A 20112-nucleotide genomic window follows, 5' to 3' on the forward strand; every position below is an offset into this window, starting at 1 on the left:
TGATAAACCTATTCTAAAACCTGATAATGGGGTGGCACTGGGTGGCTTGGTGGGTTAAGCGGCTGACTCTTAATTTCGGCTCAGGTCAGGATCTCAGGGTGGTGAGATCGAGCCCCACGTTGGGCTCCTCGCTGGGCACGGAGTCTGCTTAAGATTCTCTCTCTTCCTCTGCCTCCCCCCTTTCTAGCACACTCTCTCTCTCAAAAAAATAAATAATAATACAATAAAACCTGACAGTGGTTATGGTTGCACAATTCTGTGAATATACTGACTGCCCCTCCAATAAAACGTGAATTGTACACTTAAAGTGTGAATTTTATGGTATACAAATTGTATCTCAATAAAACTTATAAAAAAATAAACCATAGATCTAGAGAAAAAATCTGGCATTTCCCTCCCCGCCCCCCAATTTTTTTTCATTCAGTTAACCATCTGAAGAGAAAGGAGCATATAATCTTCATTATGCAGAGGTTTCCACGTAAAGTATTTTAAGTTTTAGAAGATTGACTTCTAAAGGAAGAAGCTTCAGTTATCTGAAAAATTCAATGATCTCTTGGTGATGTCAACGAAACGAGTTGACTGTATCAGGATTCCTACTGGTGGGTGTGGACAGTGTCTGTGGGTACCTCATGCAGAAGAAATAGCCCCCCTCTTAACTCACTTGAACAGTTGGGCAATGACTCACAGACTTTCTGTCCTTTCCCTCCCACAAAGTTGCTCAGTGTGGGTAGGAAGCATTAACTCACTAGCAGGTGAGCCACCTCAAAACCTTTCTGGAAGTCAGCAGGGTTTAAATCCTAATAAAAATACAGCCCGTGAGTACGCACATGATGCTTCCAGGAGGCCTCTGGGACCAGTACTCACACCCCACTAGGACCCCAGGACCTCCCACAGCCACGCCCACGTCCTACCTTGGAACCCTCCATTCCCCCCCCCCGCCTCCTGTCCCCTTTGCCTCCTTCTTTTCATAGGTAACAGCCTCCTCAGGAAATCGGATTCCTCCACGTGACAAAGGGAGATTTGCAAGTTTGCCTCACATCCCAGAGAGCCAGGATCCCTTTCGTCTGTTCCACGTTGGGGTTGGCTGCGTGGCTCCCTCCTCCCTCCCCCGGTCATGCGTCTTGCTCTCTGTGTACATTCCGCACATTCCCTCCACAAGACCTTCCTACCACTGGACTAGGCACAAGGATACAGTGCTCGCAGTCTCAGCCTTTATCTCGGCAAAATTCTGCAACTCGTCAAAAAGATAAAGAATGGAAGATCTCGTGTTGAATAAAGGTTTCTTTGTTTTTCAGGGAACAGCTTATAGCTATTCCAGATGGGTTAACATATTTTTTTAAAACTCGTCTCTGTATTTAAAGGGATTAAGAAGAGATACTTGAAATAACTTAGACGGGTCCCGAGAGTCCAGCGTTATGTAGACAGCCATGTGTTGGCTCCCATGGGCTGTCTAACCATGATGTAAATGTTGGGGAGTCGGGGGTGGGGGGTGCAGTTAGAGGTACTCTTTAAAGTTTCGACATTTATTCCAAACTTTTGGGACTTCCAAGATATCTTCTTTTCAAATCAAAAACTCTTTCCAAGTATGTCTTCGTTTAGCCAGAATAAGTATCTTTAACATCATTTCAGAAACCAAAAGAAAACCAGCACAAAAATAGATGAGCCTCTGGTCAGGGTTCTCCTTCCTCCCCAGCAGGCTCCTGGCTGAAGTACCAGGTCTCATGGGCTCTGGCGAAGCCCGTCGGGTCTGTGGGCAGGAGAGAGCAGACCCCGTCTGCCAGGGGGTACTCCTCCCCAGTCGGCACCTTCTCTCATCTGCTCAAGGGACATCACATACAGCTCGTTTGACTTCTAGAAGCTGAGTGGAAGTCGCATGATGTGTAAGACATCAAGATCCTAAAAGGATACCATTCTTTCTGGCCCTAAATAAGCTAGTCTGTAAACTAGAATGCCAGGAAAAGAATGCATTGAATTCCAGTATTATTCTCTCAGAGAAATACATCCGACAAAACTATAGGCTTTGTTTTCTAAAACAACATGCAAGCTTCTGTGTCCATATTTGCACCCACATACTGGGCTGGGGGCTGGTTGTTGCAGGGTGGCTGATCTGAGGGAAGACTCTCCTACTTCTGGGAGGAAAGTGGTCTATCTTGACGGATCCCGGCATCTCCAGCTATACAATAAGTAGAAGAGCGTCCTCCTAGACTGAGGACCAGGATCCCCTTGTACCGAGAGCCCCCACCTCCAGCTTCGGGCAGGTGAGGAAAGCAGCTGAGGAACAGAAGAGAGCAAGCTGAAACAGCACAGGGAAGATGAAGGCCTCCTTCCAGGGTCCGGAAGTCACAGAACTCTCTCTCAGTAGAGGAGTGGCCAGAAGTGTGGCCCTTTCTCTGGGACGCTGTGCTGCTCCTAAGGGATTAGCCCGTAGTGACATGTGAGGGTGCCCCCATGTACCCGTCAGAGAGCGGGAAAGCACGTGGCAGAACAGTGCGTGCTATAATCTTCATCTGTGTCAACAAGTACGCCATGCTTAGGAAGAATTCTGAAAGACTACAGAACAAGCTGTCAGGAGTGCTAATTACCCTAGAAAAGGGACCTTCACCTTCTACCTTCTGCACTGTTTTAATTTTTGCCAAAATAAGTATGGATTACCTTTGACATTTCAGAAAATACAATCAAGAAAAATTAGATGAAACAAAAAGAGTTCAGAAAAGGTAGCTCTCACTACTCTTTCTCCCTTATTGTATTTTTTGAAAACAATACAAATGAGGGGCGCCCGGGTGGCTCAGTCATTAAGCATCTGCCTTTAGCTCAGGTCATGATCCTAGAGTCCCAGGATTGAGCCCCGCGTCAATGCTTCTCCCTCTGCCCCCACCCTGCTCGTGTGTTCTTTCTCTCTCTCTCAAATAAATGGATAAAATCTTAAAAAAAAAAAAAAAAACAAGGGAGAGAACAATCTCATTCACCAGGATCCTGTAGCCTTCGCATCCCTAGGAGTGCTGGGCAAATAAGAGTTAAGCCATAGCCATTCTGGTGAGTAGAGCACCTTTTTTGCTGGAGCATATTTCCAACAATGTTACCCACCTGAGAAAAATATGTATTTTTTCCAAGCGACAGACAAAAGCTACTGAGAACAAATTACATCTGCCCTTGTAACAAGCTTCATTCTCTTTGTTTATGTTTACAAAATGTTATGGAGATGCAAAGGGCACGCTCTAAAACGCAGATTGTTATTAAGAGAAACAAAAACAGAGTCTTCAATGAGTTGTAGCTGGCAATAATGTTGACACCAGTGTGGGGAACTCAAATCTCACAAGTTTGGGGTTGTTGGGTTTTTTGTTTTGTTTTTTTTTTTTTAAAAGAGAAAGGCTTAGGCCACAGATGAGTTTCTAAATTTAAACCTCCATCCCCAGAGACAGTCTTCTAGCTGCTGATTCAGTTTCATCTCCTGAAAACAGGGTCTTGGATAGGATTCTGCTGGGGCAGTGAGGATACCTGCTACAGTTCCAGCTGTGGTTTTTTTATTTCCTAGTTTGCCTTGGGACACTCTCTCTCTATCATTTTCCCTGAACAGAAACCATTTGGAGAGGAAGTACAACAGCATTCATTAAATGCTGTCTGCTTTTCAAGGGCAAGATGTTGTTGTCAAGTTTAGTAGGAAAAGGGAAAGTGGAATCTAAAACATGCTCGTTGTGATGAAAGAAGTTGGAAATGGATCCTGAAACAGATCGACAAACCACGTTGCTGAGCTGTTAGCACACAATACGACAATAAAACTCTGCTAGCTGGTTGCCACTCGACCAGCTTGCCACAGCCACCAGAGGTGGGCACACCTCCTGCTGTCACCGCCAGGGGTGTCGGTGCCCCACCTGCACGTGGCTGTTGTAACTGCCACAGAAGTCCCATCATTTAAGTAGATGTTAAGCAAACTGAAAATATAGGAGCTTAGTTTTTTTAATGTAGTGATTTCTATGAAAATTAAGTCAAAAGTTTTAGAAAGACTTTAGGGAGGCAAATTGCTTTTTAAAAAATACAGCTAAACTGCATGTGGATACAACTCTAAAAGATTTTAGATTTTAGAGATGAAACGTTCTGCACGCAGCTTGCTTTGAAGTTCTCCCAACACTTTGTGTCACTTTGAAGACACTGGAAGGAATGTAAGTAAGAATTTATACAGGCAAACAAAAGGGGTATTAATCATCGGGTCTATAAAACTCCAAGAAAAGGCCTTGACTCTACAACACAAATGCACATTTATGTACGTTTAACCAAAATGTCAAAGTATATGTGAAACATTTCCATGAGAGAAGAGGCCTTCTATGATGTAATATGAAGAAACACTCCATTCGTCCCACTCTTGAAAGTCACCTAAAAAATCTCTCTGCCTTAATGGGATGCATGTCAGATAAGGAGGCCTAATCGCTGGGCTTGACCCACAAAGTACACACTAGGCCTGAAGCTCTCCCCAACTCTGCAGGCCTCCTGGACGCTTCCCTCTCGTCTAGATGAATTTTGTGACTTCCAACTCAACACGTCGGATATCGAACCTCTTCCCTGCCCCGTCAACACTGCTTCTCCTGCTGGGGTCCTCTAGTGTCTTTCACTGGCCCACCCAGGCTTTCTACTTCAAAACCTCAGGCAGGTTGGATTGCAGCCTGCCCTCCTTTGCCCTCCTCGTCAAATGTTTCTTCCATGCTATTGCCACCAGTATTTCTTTACTTCCCTCCCTCTATCAAGACCCTCATATAGACACTGTAATAGCCTTGAAAGGGCTTCCCCACTTCCAGGCACTCCTTCTCTAGCACAAAGAAATCCCCACGCCTCTGCTCAAACTCCTAGCCTGATATTTAAAGACTGCTATAAGCTGGCTCAAATCCTAATATTATCACCAGTCTTTTCCAAGCAGCCTCTATATTCTAACCAAACGGAAATCAATGCTCCCCCTTGTATTTACCTCTGTTTCCTTATCTATGCCCTCTCCATCTGGAATACCCCTTATTTTTATATATTCCCTGTGGTTAAACTTCTGTCCAATCTGTAGGGAGCATCTCAAATGCCATCTCCCCTGGAAGCCTTCCCTGACCACCCAGCTAGAAGCTGCCTCTACATCCCAGAGTTCATGACACTGACGCGTCAAACCATTTTCTACAGGTATTTATCATTTTCCACCTATATGAGAATCATTCATCTCCTAGTTTCAACCAAAAGCTACAGTGGCAGTGTTTTGCAAAGTGCATTTCACAAAAGAATAGAGAAGATAGTAGACCAGTAAGAAGCTAGGCAGTAAGTTTGAAAATGCTGCCTACTCTCATTCTCACCTTCGAAATTGCAGTGGGGACGGGGGAAATGGATGTGTATGAGAAATGTCATAAGGGTGGGATTGTCAGGGCTTGATAACTGAAGGCTGTGTGGAGTGTGACGGCAAGTGACGTAGACAGGCCTCGAATTTCTGGCTCGGGCATCTGGGAGATGCCACTCAAGGAGAGGGCAAGAGGAGAGAGTGCAGATGTGGGGTATCCAGCAACATGTGTGGTCTGCAATGGCTGAACTGAAGCCCTTAGCGGAGAGGGAGTAAGAAAATAAAAGGCCAAACCTATGGCTCTTGCAGTTCTCGTATTCCTTGAATACTCCCCAGGTTTTGCTGCTGTTTTGTCCAACATCTTTCTCCTCAAAACTCTCCCCTCCTCCCCCTGGATGGCCCTGTCTTCTCTCATCCTGCTCCTTACTCTGCTAGTTCTGTCACTAATGCCTTTTCTTCCTCCCTCTCCACAGAATATCTAAATGGCTGCATCCCAAAGCCCTCTCCTCTGCACTCTGCACTCTCCCTTTGGTAGCCTTGTCCATTCCCTGGGCCTTGATGAAAACAGCAACAAAAATAATTTCTCCTCAGTCCTAACTATTCTATTTTCTGCTAGAGATTTCCACCTGGATGCTTTGAGGTCTCCTTGAATGCGTCACATGCAGAATGGAACTCACTCTTCACCCCCAAACCCTTCCTGCCTCTTCCCTTCCTCCTCTAAGGGGCCTCACATCTGCCCTCATTCCTCCTGCCACTGCATTTGCTCCCACATCGCTTCTCACCAGGCCTCCCTTTGCCCAGTCTCCCTCCTCTTGGATCCTCTCTGAGCACTGTAGCCCATGAGCTCTCTAAAACACTTGTCCATAGGCTACTAAAAAAAATTTGATGGTTTTCTGTTGGAAAACCCAACTTTTCAGATACTATACAGGTTTATTATAGCCTCAGTCTGTCTTATTGTCTGCTGCACTGCCCAACCAAGTCAAATCACTCACCATTCCCCTAATACGTCCTCTAGTTTCCCACCTCCAAGCCTTTCACTCTTGTTATTCTCTTTGCCAAGAATGCTCTTCCTGAATCTCTGCCTATGGAAACTCTACAAGACTCAATTAAAATGCCTCCTCCCTCATGAAAACTTCTCTAATCATTTCAAATGGAAGAAGTCGCCTTTCCTCCATGATATCCCACATGATTTACTTGGATCACTTTGGTGTCATTTATTATGCATTGCCTTATGTTAAGGTAATTTATGGGGACGTCTTTGCTCCCTTTTCATACTGTAACCTCCTTGTGCAATAATTCTATCTTATTCACCATGGTAGTGAAAAGAGCACCCTTCTGGGAGTTGGGAGACTTGAATTTTAGTCATTGCTCTATGCTGATGAGCCTTGTGACCTGGGGTAGTTTAACTCACTATGGAACAGAACTTTGTAGTCAATGTATCAGTCTGAGTCCGGAGGAGAGAAGACAGGAGAGGAGAGGAGAGGGAGGGGCAGTGACTTTCAAGGACCTGGAGTTGGCACTAGGTTAAAAAAAAAATTATATTTGAATTATATATTTCACCATTTCCTAATGAATGATTCATATAAATTATCATCTGATGACATTGAGGGAAAAAATCCAGTTTCTGGGGTTGTCCTTATAGCACACGGTCTTTTTCCTCAAGTTGCTTGCTTTCTGGCACTTCTTCTTCTCTAACGAAAGGAAATTTCCAACCCCAAGACAGGCTCTGTTCTTAAAATTTCCTGGTAAGTTACCGCGAAACCTGCTAAAGCACTTCCCTGTGGAAATGGAAGTACCAATCACGGTAGGATACCATGGATGGGATACCAAGCTGGCCTGTAAATGCCATTTTGCCCAGCGTGCACCCGAGTCAGGGTCGCAGCCGCTGTCACTGTGGGCATACCTGATCCACAGCTGACTTGCCCCTCTGGTTCCCAGCCCTTGAGATCCTGATGTGGGAGCCACGGGAATATCGCGGGGCTGGAGGGTGAGGAAGTTAACTATATTTTTAGAGAATCTGGGGAACTGAAAGAGGAGAAAGAAGAAAACTTGAGACAATTAGAAGTAGTGTAGGTTAGATTTTTCAAAAGCCAAATGACTAATCAGCTGTTTGTTCTTCTACTCACTACCCACTCCTAACGTACATTCCAGGATGAGGCCCTTCACCCCACTGCCTCAGAGTTGCTCTGCCTCGGTCCCATTGGCCAGCTGGGCCTGAGAATTCTTTGTCGTGGGGACTGTCCCTTGCCCTGTGCAATGTGTAGCTGCATCCCTGGCCTCTAGTCACTCAACCCAGCAGCACCCACCTCTTCACCAGGTATGACAATTAAAAATGTCTCCAGGCATTGCCAAATGTCCCCCGAGGGGCAAAGTCATCCGCTGCTGAAAACCGCTGCACCAAACGGACCAGCAGAGGTTCTGGAACATTGTATGCTTCAGAAGCACATAGTGAGCGTGTTAAAAACACAGGTTTCTGGGCCCCAGCCTCAGAGATTCTGATCCAATAACTTCAGGAAGGGGCTGGGAGTCTGCATTTTTTTTTTTTTTTTAAGATTTTACTTATTTATTTGACAGAGAGAGAGCCAGCGAAAGAGGGAACACAAGCAGGGGGAGTGGGAGAGGAAGAAGCAGGCTCCCAGTGGAGCAGGGAGCCCAATGTGGGGCTCAATCCCAGGATTCCAGGATCATGCCCTGAGCCAAAGGCAGACCCTTAACGGCTGAGCCACCCAGACGCCCCAGCAAGTCTGCATTTTTGACAAACGTTTTTAACTGTTATCAGTGGCCCTCAGGGAATTTTGGGAAATACTACAATAAAGATTCAAGGAAGTAAAGAGACATCTTTCCAAAATGCAAGTTTTCACTCTGCTGCACTGAGGGAAGAGGGAAGCCGACCAGTGGGGGATAGCAGGCAACTGGAGAGAGGCAGGCAGGCCAGCCCTGGGGAGCACCACAGGGAAGGCTTAGGGAGGGAAGGTCTGCCAGGGCAGCACTGCTGGGAGGATGCCAAGGGGACGCGGTGAAACACCAAAGTCAAATTTAGCCTATTTCAATGCATTTTTGCCCAAAAGCACTCTTGGCCCTTTGGAAGTTTGTTTTCCTCCCTCTACCTGGGACCTATTATGTGGATAGGCTCTGTCCTAAGCTTTATATATACATTTTTCCATTTAATCCTCTCTCTCACCATAGGAGAAAGCTTATCAACTTTTAACATTATTTCTCTGGAAAAATTCATTGTCTCAAAGAACTGACTACAAACTAACTTTTGACTCACATCTTCACAAAATACGGATGGCCTGTGCCAGTCCTGGAGCTCGGAGCTCCACTATCTTTAAAAAAACTTTGCAGCTTGGCTGGAATGGGCAAAGGCTCTCTGAGCTGGAAAGGCAACGTGTCTCTCATGGGCTCATCCAGCCCCCAGGACTCTCCCATCACGTAAGGAAATCCTGGTATGTTGCCTAAGAAGACATTCTCAGCTTCTCTCCTAGATAATTCCACATTAGAAAATGAAAGACTAAAGGCTTATGAGTACCTTCCCACTCTGATGCCACAAGTGGGTATGCAAATCCAGTCACCTTGGGGGGAGGGCAGACCGGTGATGTAAGTGAGTGAAACTAGGCAGGCCGGTGGCTCTCTGGCCGTTTGCTGACATGCAGAATGACCTGTCCAAGGCTGTCGCCTCTTCTGAGAAGCCAGAAATCTAGAGTTTTATGTGGAATTTGTAAACATTCTCAACTAAACCAAAAAAAAAAAAAAAAAATCTTTCTTCTAATTTGACCAAACAAAACATGCATTAAACTGTTGGTTTATGACTTCCGTGCTCCAGATTCTTCTCTGGGTAGTACTACCTGTACCGTGCATTCTTTCTCCACTCTTTCTGCCTCCCCTCCTCCCCCTCCCTCCCTCTCTCAATCCGCTCAACCTCCCACAGGCAGTATAATTTCCAACTCCTCCCAAGAAACTTCAGCCTCATTTTCCATCAGAACCCTTGACTGTCGGGCGCCTGGGTGGCTCAGTCGTTAAGCGTCTGCCTTCGGCTCAGAGCGTGATCCCAGCGTTCTGCAATCGAGCCCCACATCAGGCTCCTCCAATGGGAAGCTGCTTTTTCCTCTCCCACTCCCCCTGCTTGTGTTCCCTCTCTCACTGGCTGTCTCTCTCTCTCTGTCAAATAAATAAATAAAATCTTTAAAAAAAAAAAAAAAAAAGAACCCTTGACTGTCAATGTCTGACCCTGACAAATCGGGGCGACTCTTTAAACTCCCTTCCATCTTTGCCCAGCCTCTATAGGTGGGCTGTGCTTTCTTTCCCTCGTGCCCTTCTGCTGTGCCCTCCCTTGATCAGCAACCCCTCTGGTTGCTGGCTGCTTCTGGATTTCCCATTAACTTCCTTAAGCCATCTGCCCTCCCTGTCCTTCAGGGGCAGTGATGGGAAGAGGATGGGCAGCTGATACTGGGGGGTCTCTGAGCATTCCAGACCCTCAAACTGCATTCTGGCCAAGCCCCAGGGAAGTGGCAAGTCTTACCAAGGGGAATAGCTAGAAGGGTAGGTAGGGAGGCTGGATTCTCATCAAGGGGCTCTCAGAATGGGTAAGGATTCTAGTGTGCAAACGGAGGTCTAGACACAGGAGTGCCTCCTGTCTGTAGGGGACTATCAGTATCCTATACAATGAACTGAAGGTCAGAGGCCTTTCCTCATTTAGGGGTGCAAAATAAGCCTCCTGATTCACTATGTGATCGTGATTAGAGGTTGGGAGATGAATAATGACCAAAATTGAAATTACTGTCAGCCGAGCAAGCAAGGGCTTGGTGTCAGATTTCATGATTTTTCAAATATATTTGTAATGACATTTCTTGTACACCCGAGTTTATGGTTACAAATTTATACTTGCTTGTCATCATTGCTATGACATCGACAAGTTTCATATGATTTCAGTCAATGTTCTCAATCAAAACTCCAGTTCTCAGAAGCCTCCTGACTTTTCCAAATACCCGCTTGCTAAACTCTCCTGTTTCAGATACACTCTTTTCACGTAATGGCTATTTGTGGGCAGCTCTAAGGCCTGCATCTTTTGGTAACCGTGACCTTGATGCTTTCACACAAATCTGACCAGACCTCCCTCACTCTGCCTCCACTGCCCCCCACCCCTCACTGAGCTCTGAAGCTAGTATCTTTTAGGAGAGAGGGGACCTCATACCCCTGCTGCTGGGGAGGGGGGTGTGGAATGGCCTTGCCTCCTGGGCAGTGTGCGGCATTTAGACCACTCTTCCGGTGATGGGACTGTCATACTGGGAAACCGGGTTGATTCAATCACTCCATGTGATAACATGGTACTGGCTTTAGAGTAATATGAACATGGCAGTGAGGGAAGAAGCTAAAATAGGGGAGCAATCCCCAAAAGCTGTGGAAGAGGAATTCACGGATGCCAGTCCACGCACGCCGTACAAGCCCTGGTCCCACACCGACGTGTCACCACGCACAGGGACCGCCTTCAACAAAAAGGTAAAAAAGCCAAGGCATTTGGGGCTCCTTTCCACTCTACCTCGCTTTTTCCTTCTCATTGCTTTGGGAAGACAATTTTTCTATTAGAAAACAAAGTTTTCATTCTGGTCTTCTTAAACAAAAGCACACACACAGAGATTTCATCAATAGAGACCTTTGGCATAGCACGTTTAGTTCAGGGGTGAGGACAGGTGAAGCAAGACGGAGGTACAAAAGAGTGCTGTACACAGAACTGGGAGTTCTCGTCTGGGCCCCACCATTAGAAGCTGTGCGGCTTCGGGCAAGTTACTTCCTATCTCTGAGCCTCTGTTTCCTCAACTGTCAAATGAAGGTTTTGAACTTGGGGAACTAAGACTCTCTCTTCCAGTTAATGTTCTAGTGGTTGGGGGTGAGAAGCACTGGACAGATCAGAGGATGTGTGAAGGTTGAAAGGGAATAACGGGGGCAGTGCCTGGGCAGTTCAGTTGGTTTGATTTTAACTCAGATCATGATCTCAGGGTCATGGGATGGAGCACAGTGTCGTGCTCTGTGCTGGGCATGGAGCCTGCTTAGGATTCCTCTCCCTCTCCCTCTGGCCCTTCCCCTGCAAGTGCACTTTCTCTCTCTCTCAAAATAAATAGATAGATAGATAGATAATCTTTTTAAAAACATAAATAAATTTTAAAAAACAAATAAGGGGACTAATGGGAACAACAGGTCAAATCTGCCAGGATTTTTCTAAATTCTAGCAGAATCTACTTTTACATTCACTCCAAGAAAGAAACAGGAAGAAAAATATGACACCCTCAATGACAAATTGTCAGTTTTAGATGGAAGTATTTCCTCCCACCCGTATGACCGCCCTTCTAACCACGGATAACTTAGAAAAGAGGGAAAGACGCAGAGGCAGAAAGCCATCTGTTACCTGTGAGGGCCTGACCCACACCACTCAGGTCTGCCTTTATTTTGCATAAATCGTGGGATTGTCCCTTCAGGGGTTTCCCAGAGTTATAAATCTCCCTCTTTCAAGGTTAGGGTTACTAGACTGTCCCTTTGTGTGTGGGGTCTTTTTCTCTTAGCACTTTTGTCCAGAGAGAATAGAGAAGGGTTAACTCCTGCTGTTCCTACAATCCTCAGGTTGGCTGGCTAGACCACGTGAGCTCTGATCCTGGCCCCCATCACTCACCCTGGTCTGCCCCCTGGACTGGCCTGCCCTCCACTCCTCCCTGGCATCCTACACTTGGATGTTTTTCCACGACCTGACTCCTTCCACACCGACTGTCTAGAACTGAGCACCTGTGCCCGGGCCAGTACAACACACCCCTTTCTGCTTTACTGGTGAAGCCAGTTCAGTGTTGGTAAGAGGGTGCTAAAGACATTTCTTCTCCTCTCTATTAACACAAAGTTGTTAAAAATGATTTCCTTTAGGAAACTGTCCTGAATCCATTTTCGAAGCAAAAGAGATCCTAATAGACCAATGGGAAAGGAGACCTGGAGTCTCAGGATCTTAGGCAGCATTTTGCTCAAATCTCTTATTTTGAATATGAGAAAATGAGGCCCAGAGGGTTCAAGTCATTGATGAAATGACTCAAGTAGGTCGCACAGCTGATTAGCACCAGAGCCATTACTTTAATGCAGATCTCATAAGTCCTAGGTCCGTGCTGTCCTGTGTGAAAAGACACTTGAGGTAGCCAGAACATCATGGTACCATGGACTATTATCTAGTTTACAAAACAGACAATAGACAACACCAGTCTATTGCCTCAGTAATAAGCCATAACATTGGACAAGGAAGGATGGATGGTTAAGAGTAAGCTGTGAGATTGACAAAGGAAGTAAATAAAATTCCTCAACCTGAATTCATATTTGCCCACAAAGCTGATGAGCCCAATACCCAAGAACACTTACGTGGGCAAACACACTGCAGTAAGTGTTCTTGGGGACTGTCATGGTTTGAACTACAACCCCCTCAAAATCAACTTGAAGTCTTAACCCCCAGGATCTATGAATGTGACTTTATTTAGAAGCAGATATAATCAAGTTAAGATGAGGTCATATTGGACCAATGTGGACTCAAGTCCAATGACTCGTATCTTTATAAGAAGAGGGAAATTTAGACACGGTCACATCGGCAAGGAAGCCACGCAAAGACAGAGGCAGAGATTGAAGTGATGCTTCCCCAAGCCAAGAAATACCAAGGATTGTTGGCAACCACCCGAAGCTGGAGGAAGCAAGACAGGATCCTCTCCTCGAGCCTTCAAAGAGAGCACAACCCTGCCAATACCTAAATTCCAGACTTCTGGCCTCCAGAATTGGGAGAGAATAGACTTCTGCGGTGTAAGCCACCTGGTTTGTGGTATTTGCCATGGCAGCCCTAGCAAACTAACACAATCGGGAAATCGCCGAAGTGAGGAGAATGAAATCATGCAAATACACCCAACGAGGCAAGGTCTATGGGTCGGTCCCGTAAGAAAGCTGTCCTGCCCGGTGTGGTCCTTCATCTGTGGCACTCCCGTTCACAGACTTCCAGGACTGCCTGCCTTGCTCTGAGGTGAAGCGAGAGGGTGGGAAGAAGACGAGCACCGGAGGAAGACAAACCTTGATCTTGAACCCCGTCTGCTATTCGCTTAGGTTGACAAGCGCGGGGTAGAGAACATACTTCGGCGGGCTCGGTGTCGTCCTTTGGAGAAGGCAGCCCCCCTTGGAGAGCTATTGTCAGACCTGCCGCACTGGCCTGTGGCAGCTCCCGCCACAGCTGCTCTCTTCGCCTCTGCTTTATTTAGCTTTCAACTAAATTGTCAGCAATTTGGAGGGTGGGAACGGGAACTAAGGTCTTAAACACCTCCCATATGATGAAAGGAGCTGGAGTCATTAAATGAGGGGCTTCAAGGTCATACAGACCAATCCTCTCATTCTAGAGATGACAGCACTGGTCACGTTGTCTGTTTTCCATACTCACCACAGATGGTGTTGGGCAACTGAGAGACCCCTGAGTGAATGTTCGGTGATGGATAAAGTGACTTGGGCTTGTAAAGAAATGAGACTTAATCTTGTGGTGGGAACAAAAGTCACCATATGGCACCATGTCACTGCTTTGCTCAGACCAGGGTCTGGCTGTACCACTTCTGCCTTGGCGTCTCTCAAAGAATGGCTTGCTGGCCTACCTTCCCTGAAAGATCTTCAGAGGGTTCAAGGTCTGAGCTTAAACGAAAGTGACTCAAAATTAGGTGCTCAGAACTTATAAAACATTTTCAGCTGTGTAACTGATTCTGTATTATAAGACCAAAGGAACAGTCAATTAAAAAAAAAAAAAGATATTTAGGGGCATCTGGGTGGCTCGGTTGAGTGTCTGACTCTTGGTCTTGGCTCAGGTCCTGATCTCAGGGTCTTGAGATGAGAGCCCTGAGGGCTTCCCGCTCAGCAGGGAGTCTGCTTAAAGATTCTCGCCCTCTGCCCCTCCCCCCACTCACCCTTGCAGGCTCGCTCTCTGTTTCACTGTCTCCCTTTCTCTCTCTCTCTCAAATAAATAAATCTTTAATTAAAAAAAGATATTTAACCCAAAGTCAAATCTAACTTAGAGTAGAAGGCAAATACAGCTCCTATTGTAACGATAAAAGATGCATAAAACAAAATAAGGAGTAACTATAACTCTGTCATTTTGCCCCAAAAGGAATGCAATACCTTCCATTTCTGCCCAAGCAACTGCTGTTCTTACTTCCCCTGTTTTATTGCTCTCCCCAGCGCTTAGTACATGTGACATATTGTTTTTACTTGTTTATTCAGTCAGGGCCCATCTCCACTCACGAGAATGTGAGTTCTACGGGGTCTCGGACCTGTTCTCTTTTATTCACTGGTGTAGCCCCAGGGCCTGGAACAGTTCCAGTCATAAAATTGGTTCCCAATACATATTTGTTGAATAAATGGGTGAATGAATAAACCAATAAGTGTGGGCAGGGAGAGAAGTCACATGATGTGCATAAGGAAATAGAAGATGTGGCTACCTTTTGCCTACAAAAGTTACTTTTGTGTCCACTAGCCATCAGGAATCTCTCTCGCACTTCTCTGCTCTGATTCCATCATCACTAAGCAACTTTTGGTTTATTTATTTTTTTAAAGATTTTATTTATTTATTCGAGAGAGAGGGAGCGAACAGGAGGAGGGGCAAGAGGGGAGGGGGAGACTGTCAAGCAGACTCCACACTGAGCACTGAGCCAGACTCAGGGCTTCTACCCACAACCCGAGGCAAAGCCAAGAGTTGGATGTTCAACCAACTGAGCCACCCAGGCGCCCCTATTCAACTTTTTTTTAAAGATTTTATTTATTTATGAGAGAGAGAGAGAGAGCAGGGGGGAGGGGCAGAGGGAGAAGGAAAAGCAGACTCCCCCACTGAGCAGGGAGCCTGAGACTAGGGGCTCCACCCCAGGACCCTGGGATCATGACCTGAGCCAAAGGCAGACGCTTAACCAACTGAGCCACCCAGGTGCCTCTAAGCAACTTTTGATTTAAATCTTCCTCTGTGCCTCTTCCTACAGATGGGCATACAGGGATCACAATTTGGGTGCACTGGTATGATAATTTCTAACTCTAAATTAATAGGTTGGCATTGCATTTATTTTTAAATTGGTTCATATCTAAAAGAATTCTGAGGAACAGAATCTCAGCCAGAATGGAAACCTGTGGTGAAAAGAGCAAAGAATAGCACACAGGGAACTTGAGTTCTCACTCTCCCTTTGCCTCACCTGGTGGCCTTAAAAAAATCACTTCTCTGGGCTTCAGTTTCCCCACAGAGGCATTGAACCTGATAACTTCTGAGTCCCTTCCATCTTTCAAAGTTGGACTTCTATAAAAATTAACAAAGTAGGCTCTTCCATATATTCTGACCTCCTATGAGAAGTGTTAACTGGTGTCTCGTGTCGTTGTCTATTGGCAATATAGTGTGGCTCAGCTAGGGCATGGGGTCAGCGCCTTCCCTGGGGTCAGTTATCATCACCATGAAAAGACAGAAGTCCTCATTAAAAATCTAAAATGGAAACACTCCCTAGGAGAAGTGGAGGGCACACAGCAACTCTTTTCACATTCAAAATTGCACAGGTGAGTAGGTGTGGGGAGGTGGAAGGAGGTAGGAAAGGGAAGGAAAGGCAGGGCAGAGGATAGAGGATGTCTAGGTGATGGGAAGGCAGGTGCAGAGAACATGGGTTTGGAGTTGTTCATTTTCCCACTAGAGCCCGGCAGACGCTTAGGATGACAAATGAGAATGTGCCCATGAACTTTTAGTAGATACGTGAAGCTATTTCCATTATGAGCCATGCCACTCTGGGGGAGGGCAAGAACTGAGTGTCCCATAAGTTTATCTTCCTTAGAGGCTGGATTACCCATTTGCCAAAATTGTCCCACGCCTCCTCTCCCTGTAACTCTCTCAGCGTTCATTATCTGCCCTTCCTGAGATCTTAACTGCCCATTTGTGCTAGTTCTTGGCTATCTCTCAAATTTACACCTTCATATCAGACTTCGCACCTGAGTGCTAGTCTTATATGACTGCTCACCTACAAATTAATAGCACTCAAATATCATTACTTTAAACATCATATGTCCAAAGCAAACTTCGCACGACCCCCTTCCCAACTCACTCTGCTTCTATCCTACTCCTCAAAACCTTTTACCAACACTCACCCACAACCTCCATAAACAACAATAACAAACTCACCAGTCTACCCACTGTTCGATAAATGTGCACTATCCTGCTATTTGTATCATGAGCTGAAATGGTCTGACGGATCACCCAAGACTGTTGAGGCTTCTCGCAGAGGCTCTTGTCTTCACCTCCTTTCTCACACTTCCACCTTAATCCATGTTGCCATCCCTTCGTGCCTAAACTCTCCGAGTAGCTTACCCACTGGCCTCCCAATCTCTCATCTCTCCCTGCCCCCATCCATCTCAAATCAATTTAGGTTGACCCTTTTGAAACCACTTTCATCAAGTCACAGTTTGCCTACAAACCAAGCTTGACGGTTCTTGTTTACCGGTCACAGTGTTTACCAACTCCTCCTTTGACATTTAAGAGCTTCAGTCAACGGCTCCCTCTTCCCCAAGCTCCACATGATCTATATTTGTCGCTAGTCAACTCACATTTGTCTGAACACCAATGATGCGCCAGCCGCCCTATCACCTACCACCCTGCAGCATTCCTCTCTTCAATTAAGCCTCGCTTAGAAGACCTGCCACAGCGATACCTGCCTTCCAGACTGCTCGTTTTCTTGCCCTGCCAGGGATCTCCTCCTTTCTGCCAATCCAGATCTGATCTCTCTTCCAAGACACACCTTCTGAAGGTTTCCCATGTGAATGAATCCCTGACCACAACAGCCGTTGCCTTTTTCTGAATGCCTTCAGCACTCTCACACTAGATTTCTATCGCAAAGTATTGTTCTCTTATTATTTCACATGCATTTGTGGGTTTCCTCGACTGAAACGTGAGCTCCAGAAGAGCAGGGGCCAAATCTTTTTCTCATCTCTTACCCAGATCTGGAATGAGCAAGGGCATATATGAGGCCAGGAAGGACCGTGATTTTGCACACAGCTCGTGGACAAGGCCCACTTGCCGCAGTATAGGCAATAAAGGCGAGAGAGGTGGGGGCACCAAAGACCTAAGAATGGCTCTTAGCACAAGCACAGAGACATGGCCATGCTTTGAGAAGTACTTGTTAAATGCTGAATTACATTTTAAAAAATAATTCAAGTCCCTTACACATCATGCATTCTTCTAGCACAAAAAGCCCTACAGAAATACAATGGCTGGTAGAGCCTAGCAGGTCTCAATCACTAAACGGATTTGAAATTCTTCACCCTTCTTGGCCAGAATGCCAGGTCCAGGGGGGGACAAGAAGGCACCATCTCACTGTCTCCATCAGAAGTTGGTCTTACCAGTTCATGTCCTTGAACCAAAAGTTATCTGACTTCAGTACAAGCCAGATATTCCTAGGGAAACCTGTAAGCCCAGCTCCCCTCCTCTCAGTCCAGTTACACAATGTCTTGTACAAACCTAGAACCCAGCTAGGTGGTGTGCAGCCCCTTGCAGAATGCAGGGAAGATGCCCCTTTCCCCCAGCAATTCTTAGAAGGAGCACGGAGAGGGAGACAGACTTACCCTCACATAGTAGTTCATGCCCATCCCCAACAGGTGCTGCAGAAAGTGCCTGTCCTGCCTGCTCCCTGGGGTCGGCTCCCCAGGGCCAGGAAGGGGACAGGCATCGGGAGTTAAGACAGTCGCCCTGTGCCCCACCAGGTCTGGCTGCGGCGGAGGTGCGGTCCCAGCCCTATTTAGACCGGTCTCAGGGGAAGTTGGGCTGCTGGGAGCCGGGTCCTGGCTTTCCTGGAGCTTCAGCCGGGGCACCTCTTTGGTACCCAAGCAAAAGTTTTTCAGACTCAGCAGGGTGGCTGGGTTGGCCAGCTTCACGCTGGCCATGCGAGGGATCAAGGTGCACAGTGGGGTGGGGCTGTCCTGGGACGCCAAGGTGGCATCTTCGGCCGGCAGGTGAGGTGCCAGGGTGGGGTAGGGAGGCTGAGGCGAGCCCTTGTTCCCCACCGAGCCTCCAGGGCTGCTTTCGTCCAAGGACGTGATGGACTCATTCCGAAAACGGCTGTACTTGGCCCTGTGCAGCATCCCGGGGTGCCCGAAGAGTCCTACATACAGCACAAGTCCTGCCAGGCTATCCTGACCGCGTTTTCGCATAGCCTTGGCAGTGCTGAAACAGGATACTGTTGCATAAATCGCCTCGTCTTCTGCTAGATAAGCGGAACAGAAAGCAAACGCCTCAGTGCCCCGTGCAACTCGCGGCAGCCACCTCTCCAAGTCTGCACTCTCCCTCGCCCACCTCGGCTCCCGGGCCCTTCTGGGTGACAGCCTGGGGGGGAAAACGCCTCCCCAGCTGATTTCAGTCCCTCCCTGGCCCCGGCGACAGCACTCGGTGTTCTCGCCTTGGATTCCTTGCTGGGAACGCCTGGACCCAGGCTCGCGGTGGCAGGGATCGCTCACGGCCAACTCTCAGGCACGCAACCGGGCCGAACCCCGGCCAGCCCGTCCCGCCGCATCGCCAGCGAGCAGTGCAGGAGCCTTGCAGAAATATTCAGCGCCCCCCACCCCCAGCCTTCCCTTGCACACAGGAACTTTCAAACCTGCTCCCTCCGGCTCTCACAGGGCGGGGCAATGACTGGCCTATTAACCCTTTATTTGTTCCAGTGATTGTTCATTTAAAAAAGGAAAAAAAGAAAATGTATATAGGAGCCAAAGGCCCTTCAGCCTGAGTTCGTTGATTCTGATGGCTGCCCTCGCTTGGAAGATCTTGTCTCGCATCCCGTCCGGGCCACAAGCCAGAAGTACTAGTGACGTGCGGGGCTCCGCATTATTTCATGGACTTGCGATCCCTCCGTGTTCCTCAGATCCCCTCCCAGCCTGCCCACCCTAGCTCTGAGCTTCCCTCCCTCCTGGACTCGTCTCAGAACTTCTTTCAGGAGCCGGTGGGCAGGAGAAGGCTGAGATGTGCAGGATGATGCAGAGTGTTGAAATTTTTATGAATGAACTTTGCTGAATGAATTTCTCTCTGTGTGTGCAAGCTAATAAATCCGTGAATGAAGCTGAGAATAGCCGTAATTGACTGATGGTCTCAGGGGTGCTTGGTTTTTATCCAATCAGGCGGCAGCTTGATGACTCATGCACCATAAATATACTAAACTAGTAGCCGGGAGAAATAAAGCTGGAATGAGAGATTTTATTTTGTGATATCTGATGAAAGGGTTAAAAGGAACGGCAATCTCTACTAGCAATTGTGGGCAAGCTGGGTAGCAGCGGGTTAAAAGGTTTCTTTTCTTTTTCGTTGAGATGGCGGGGAAAGCCAAGCAGAAGAGCTAAAATGTAGCTCCATTGTTCCACGGATATTAGGACATATGGTACACAACTCCGGTGGGAAGCCGTGATGCATTTTTCTTAGAAACATAGTTCTTTTTTTATTGATTGCTGGTTCCATCTCCCGTCTGGTGCAACTTCCTGTACCTATCAAATGCATTCTGAAGACATGATGACAACTGCAAAGGCTTAGCACACAGGAAGCCAGGAAGGGAGTCAGGAAAGGGAAATGCAGGTTCTTTTAGGAATAGAGAAGAGGAAACTGCTGAAACCCAGGGAAGATATGGAAATCACATATTTTAGAAGAGACAGAATCTTTGCTGAAGGTTACATTTCTCTGTAGGCCAACTCTCTTACATCTGAAATTGTTCATTAATTTACAAATTAAAACAACATGGCAACGGCGGGAATAGGGGATGTCACCTTCATTGTCTTACTGTCCA

The 20112-nt window shown here is 46.9% G+C and overlaps 1 protein-coding gene across 1 annotated transcript in view; it reads right to left on the reverse strand.

Moving 5' to 3' along the window:
* SHC4 (SHC adaptor protein 4) overlaps nucleotides 1-19181 on the reverse strand; it is a 138449-nt gene extending 119268 nt beyond the window's left edge. The window contains exon 1 of the mRNA XM_026518439.4: nucleotides 17915-19181. Coding sequence (XP_026374224.1) covers nucleotides 17915-18499 — 585 coding nt within the window. The 5' untranslated portion in view covers nucleotides 18500-19181. The remainder of the gene's footprint in view (nucleotides 1-17914) is intronic.
* Between the last annotated feature and the right edge of the window lie 931 nt (nucleotides 19182-20112).

The sequence above is a fragment of the Ursus arctos genome, unplaced genomic scaffold, assembly GCF_023065955.2.
Source record: "Ursus arctos isolate Adak ecotype North America unplaced genomic scaffold, UrsArc2.0 scaffold_36, whole genome shotgun sequence".
Lineage (NCBI taxonomy): Eukaryota > Metazoa > Chordata > Mammalia > Carnivora > Ursidae > Ursus > Ursus arctos.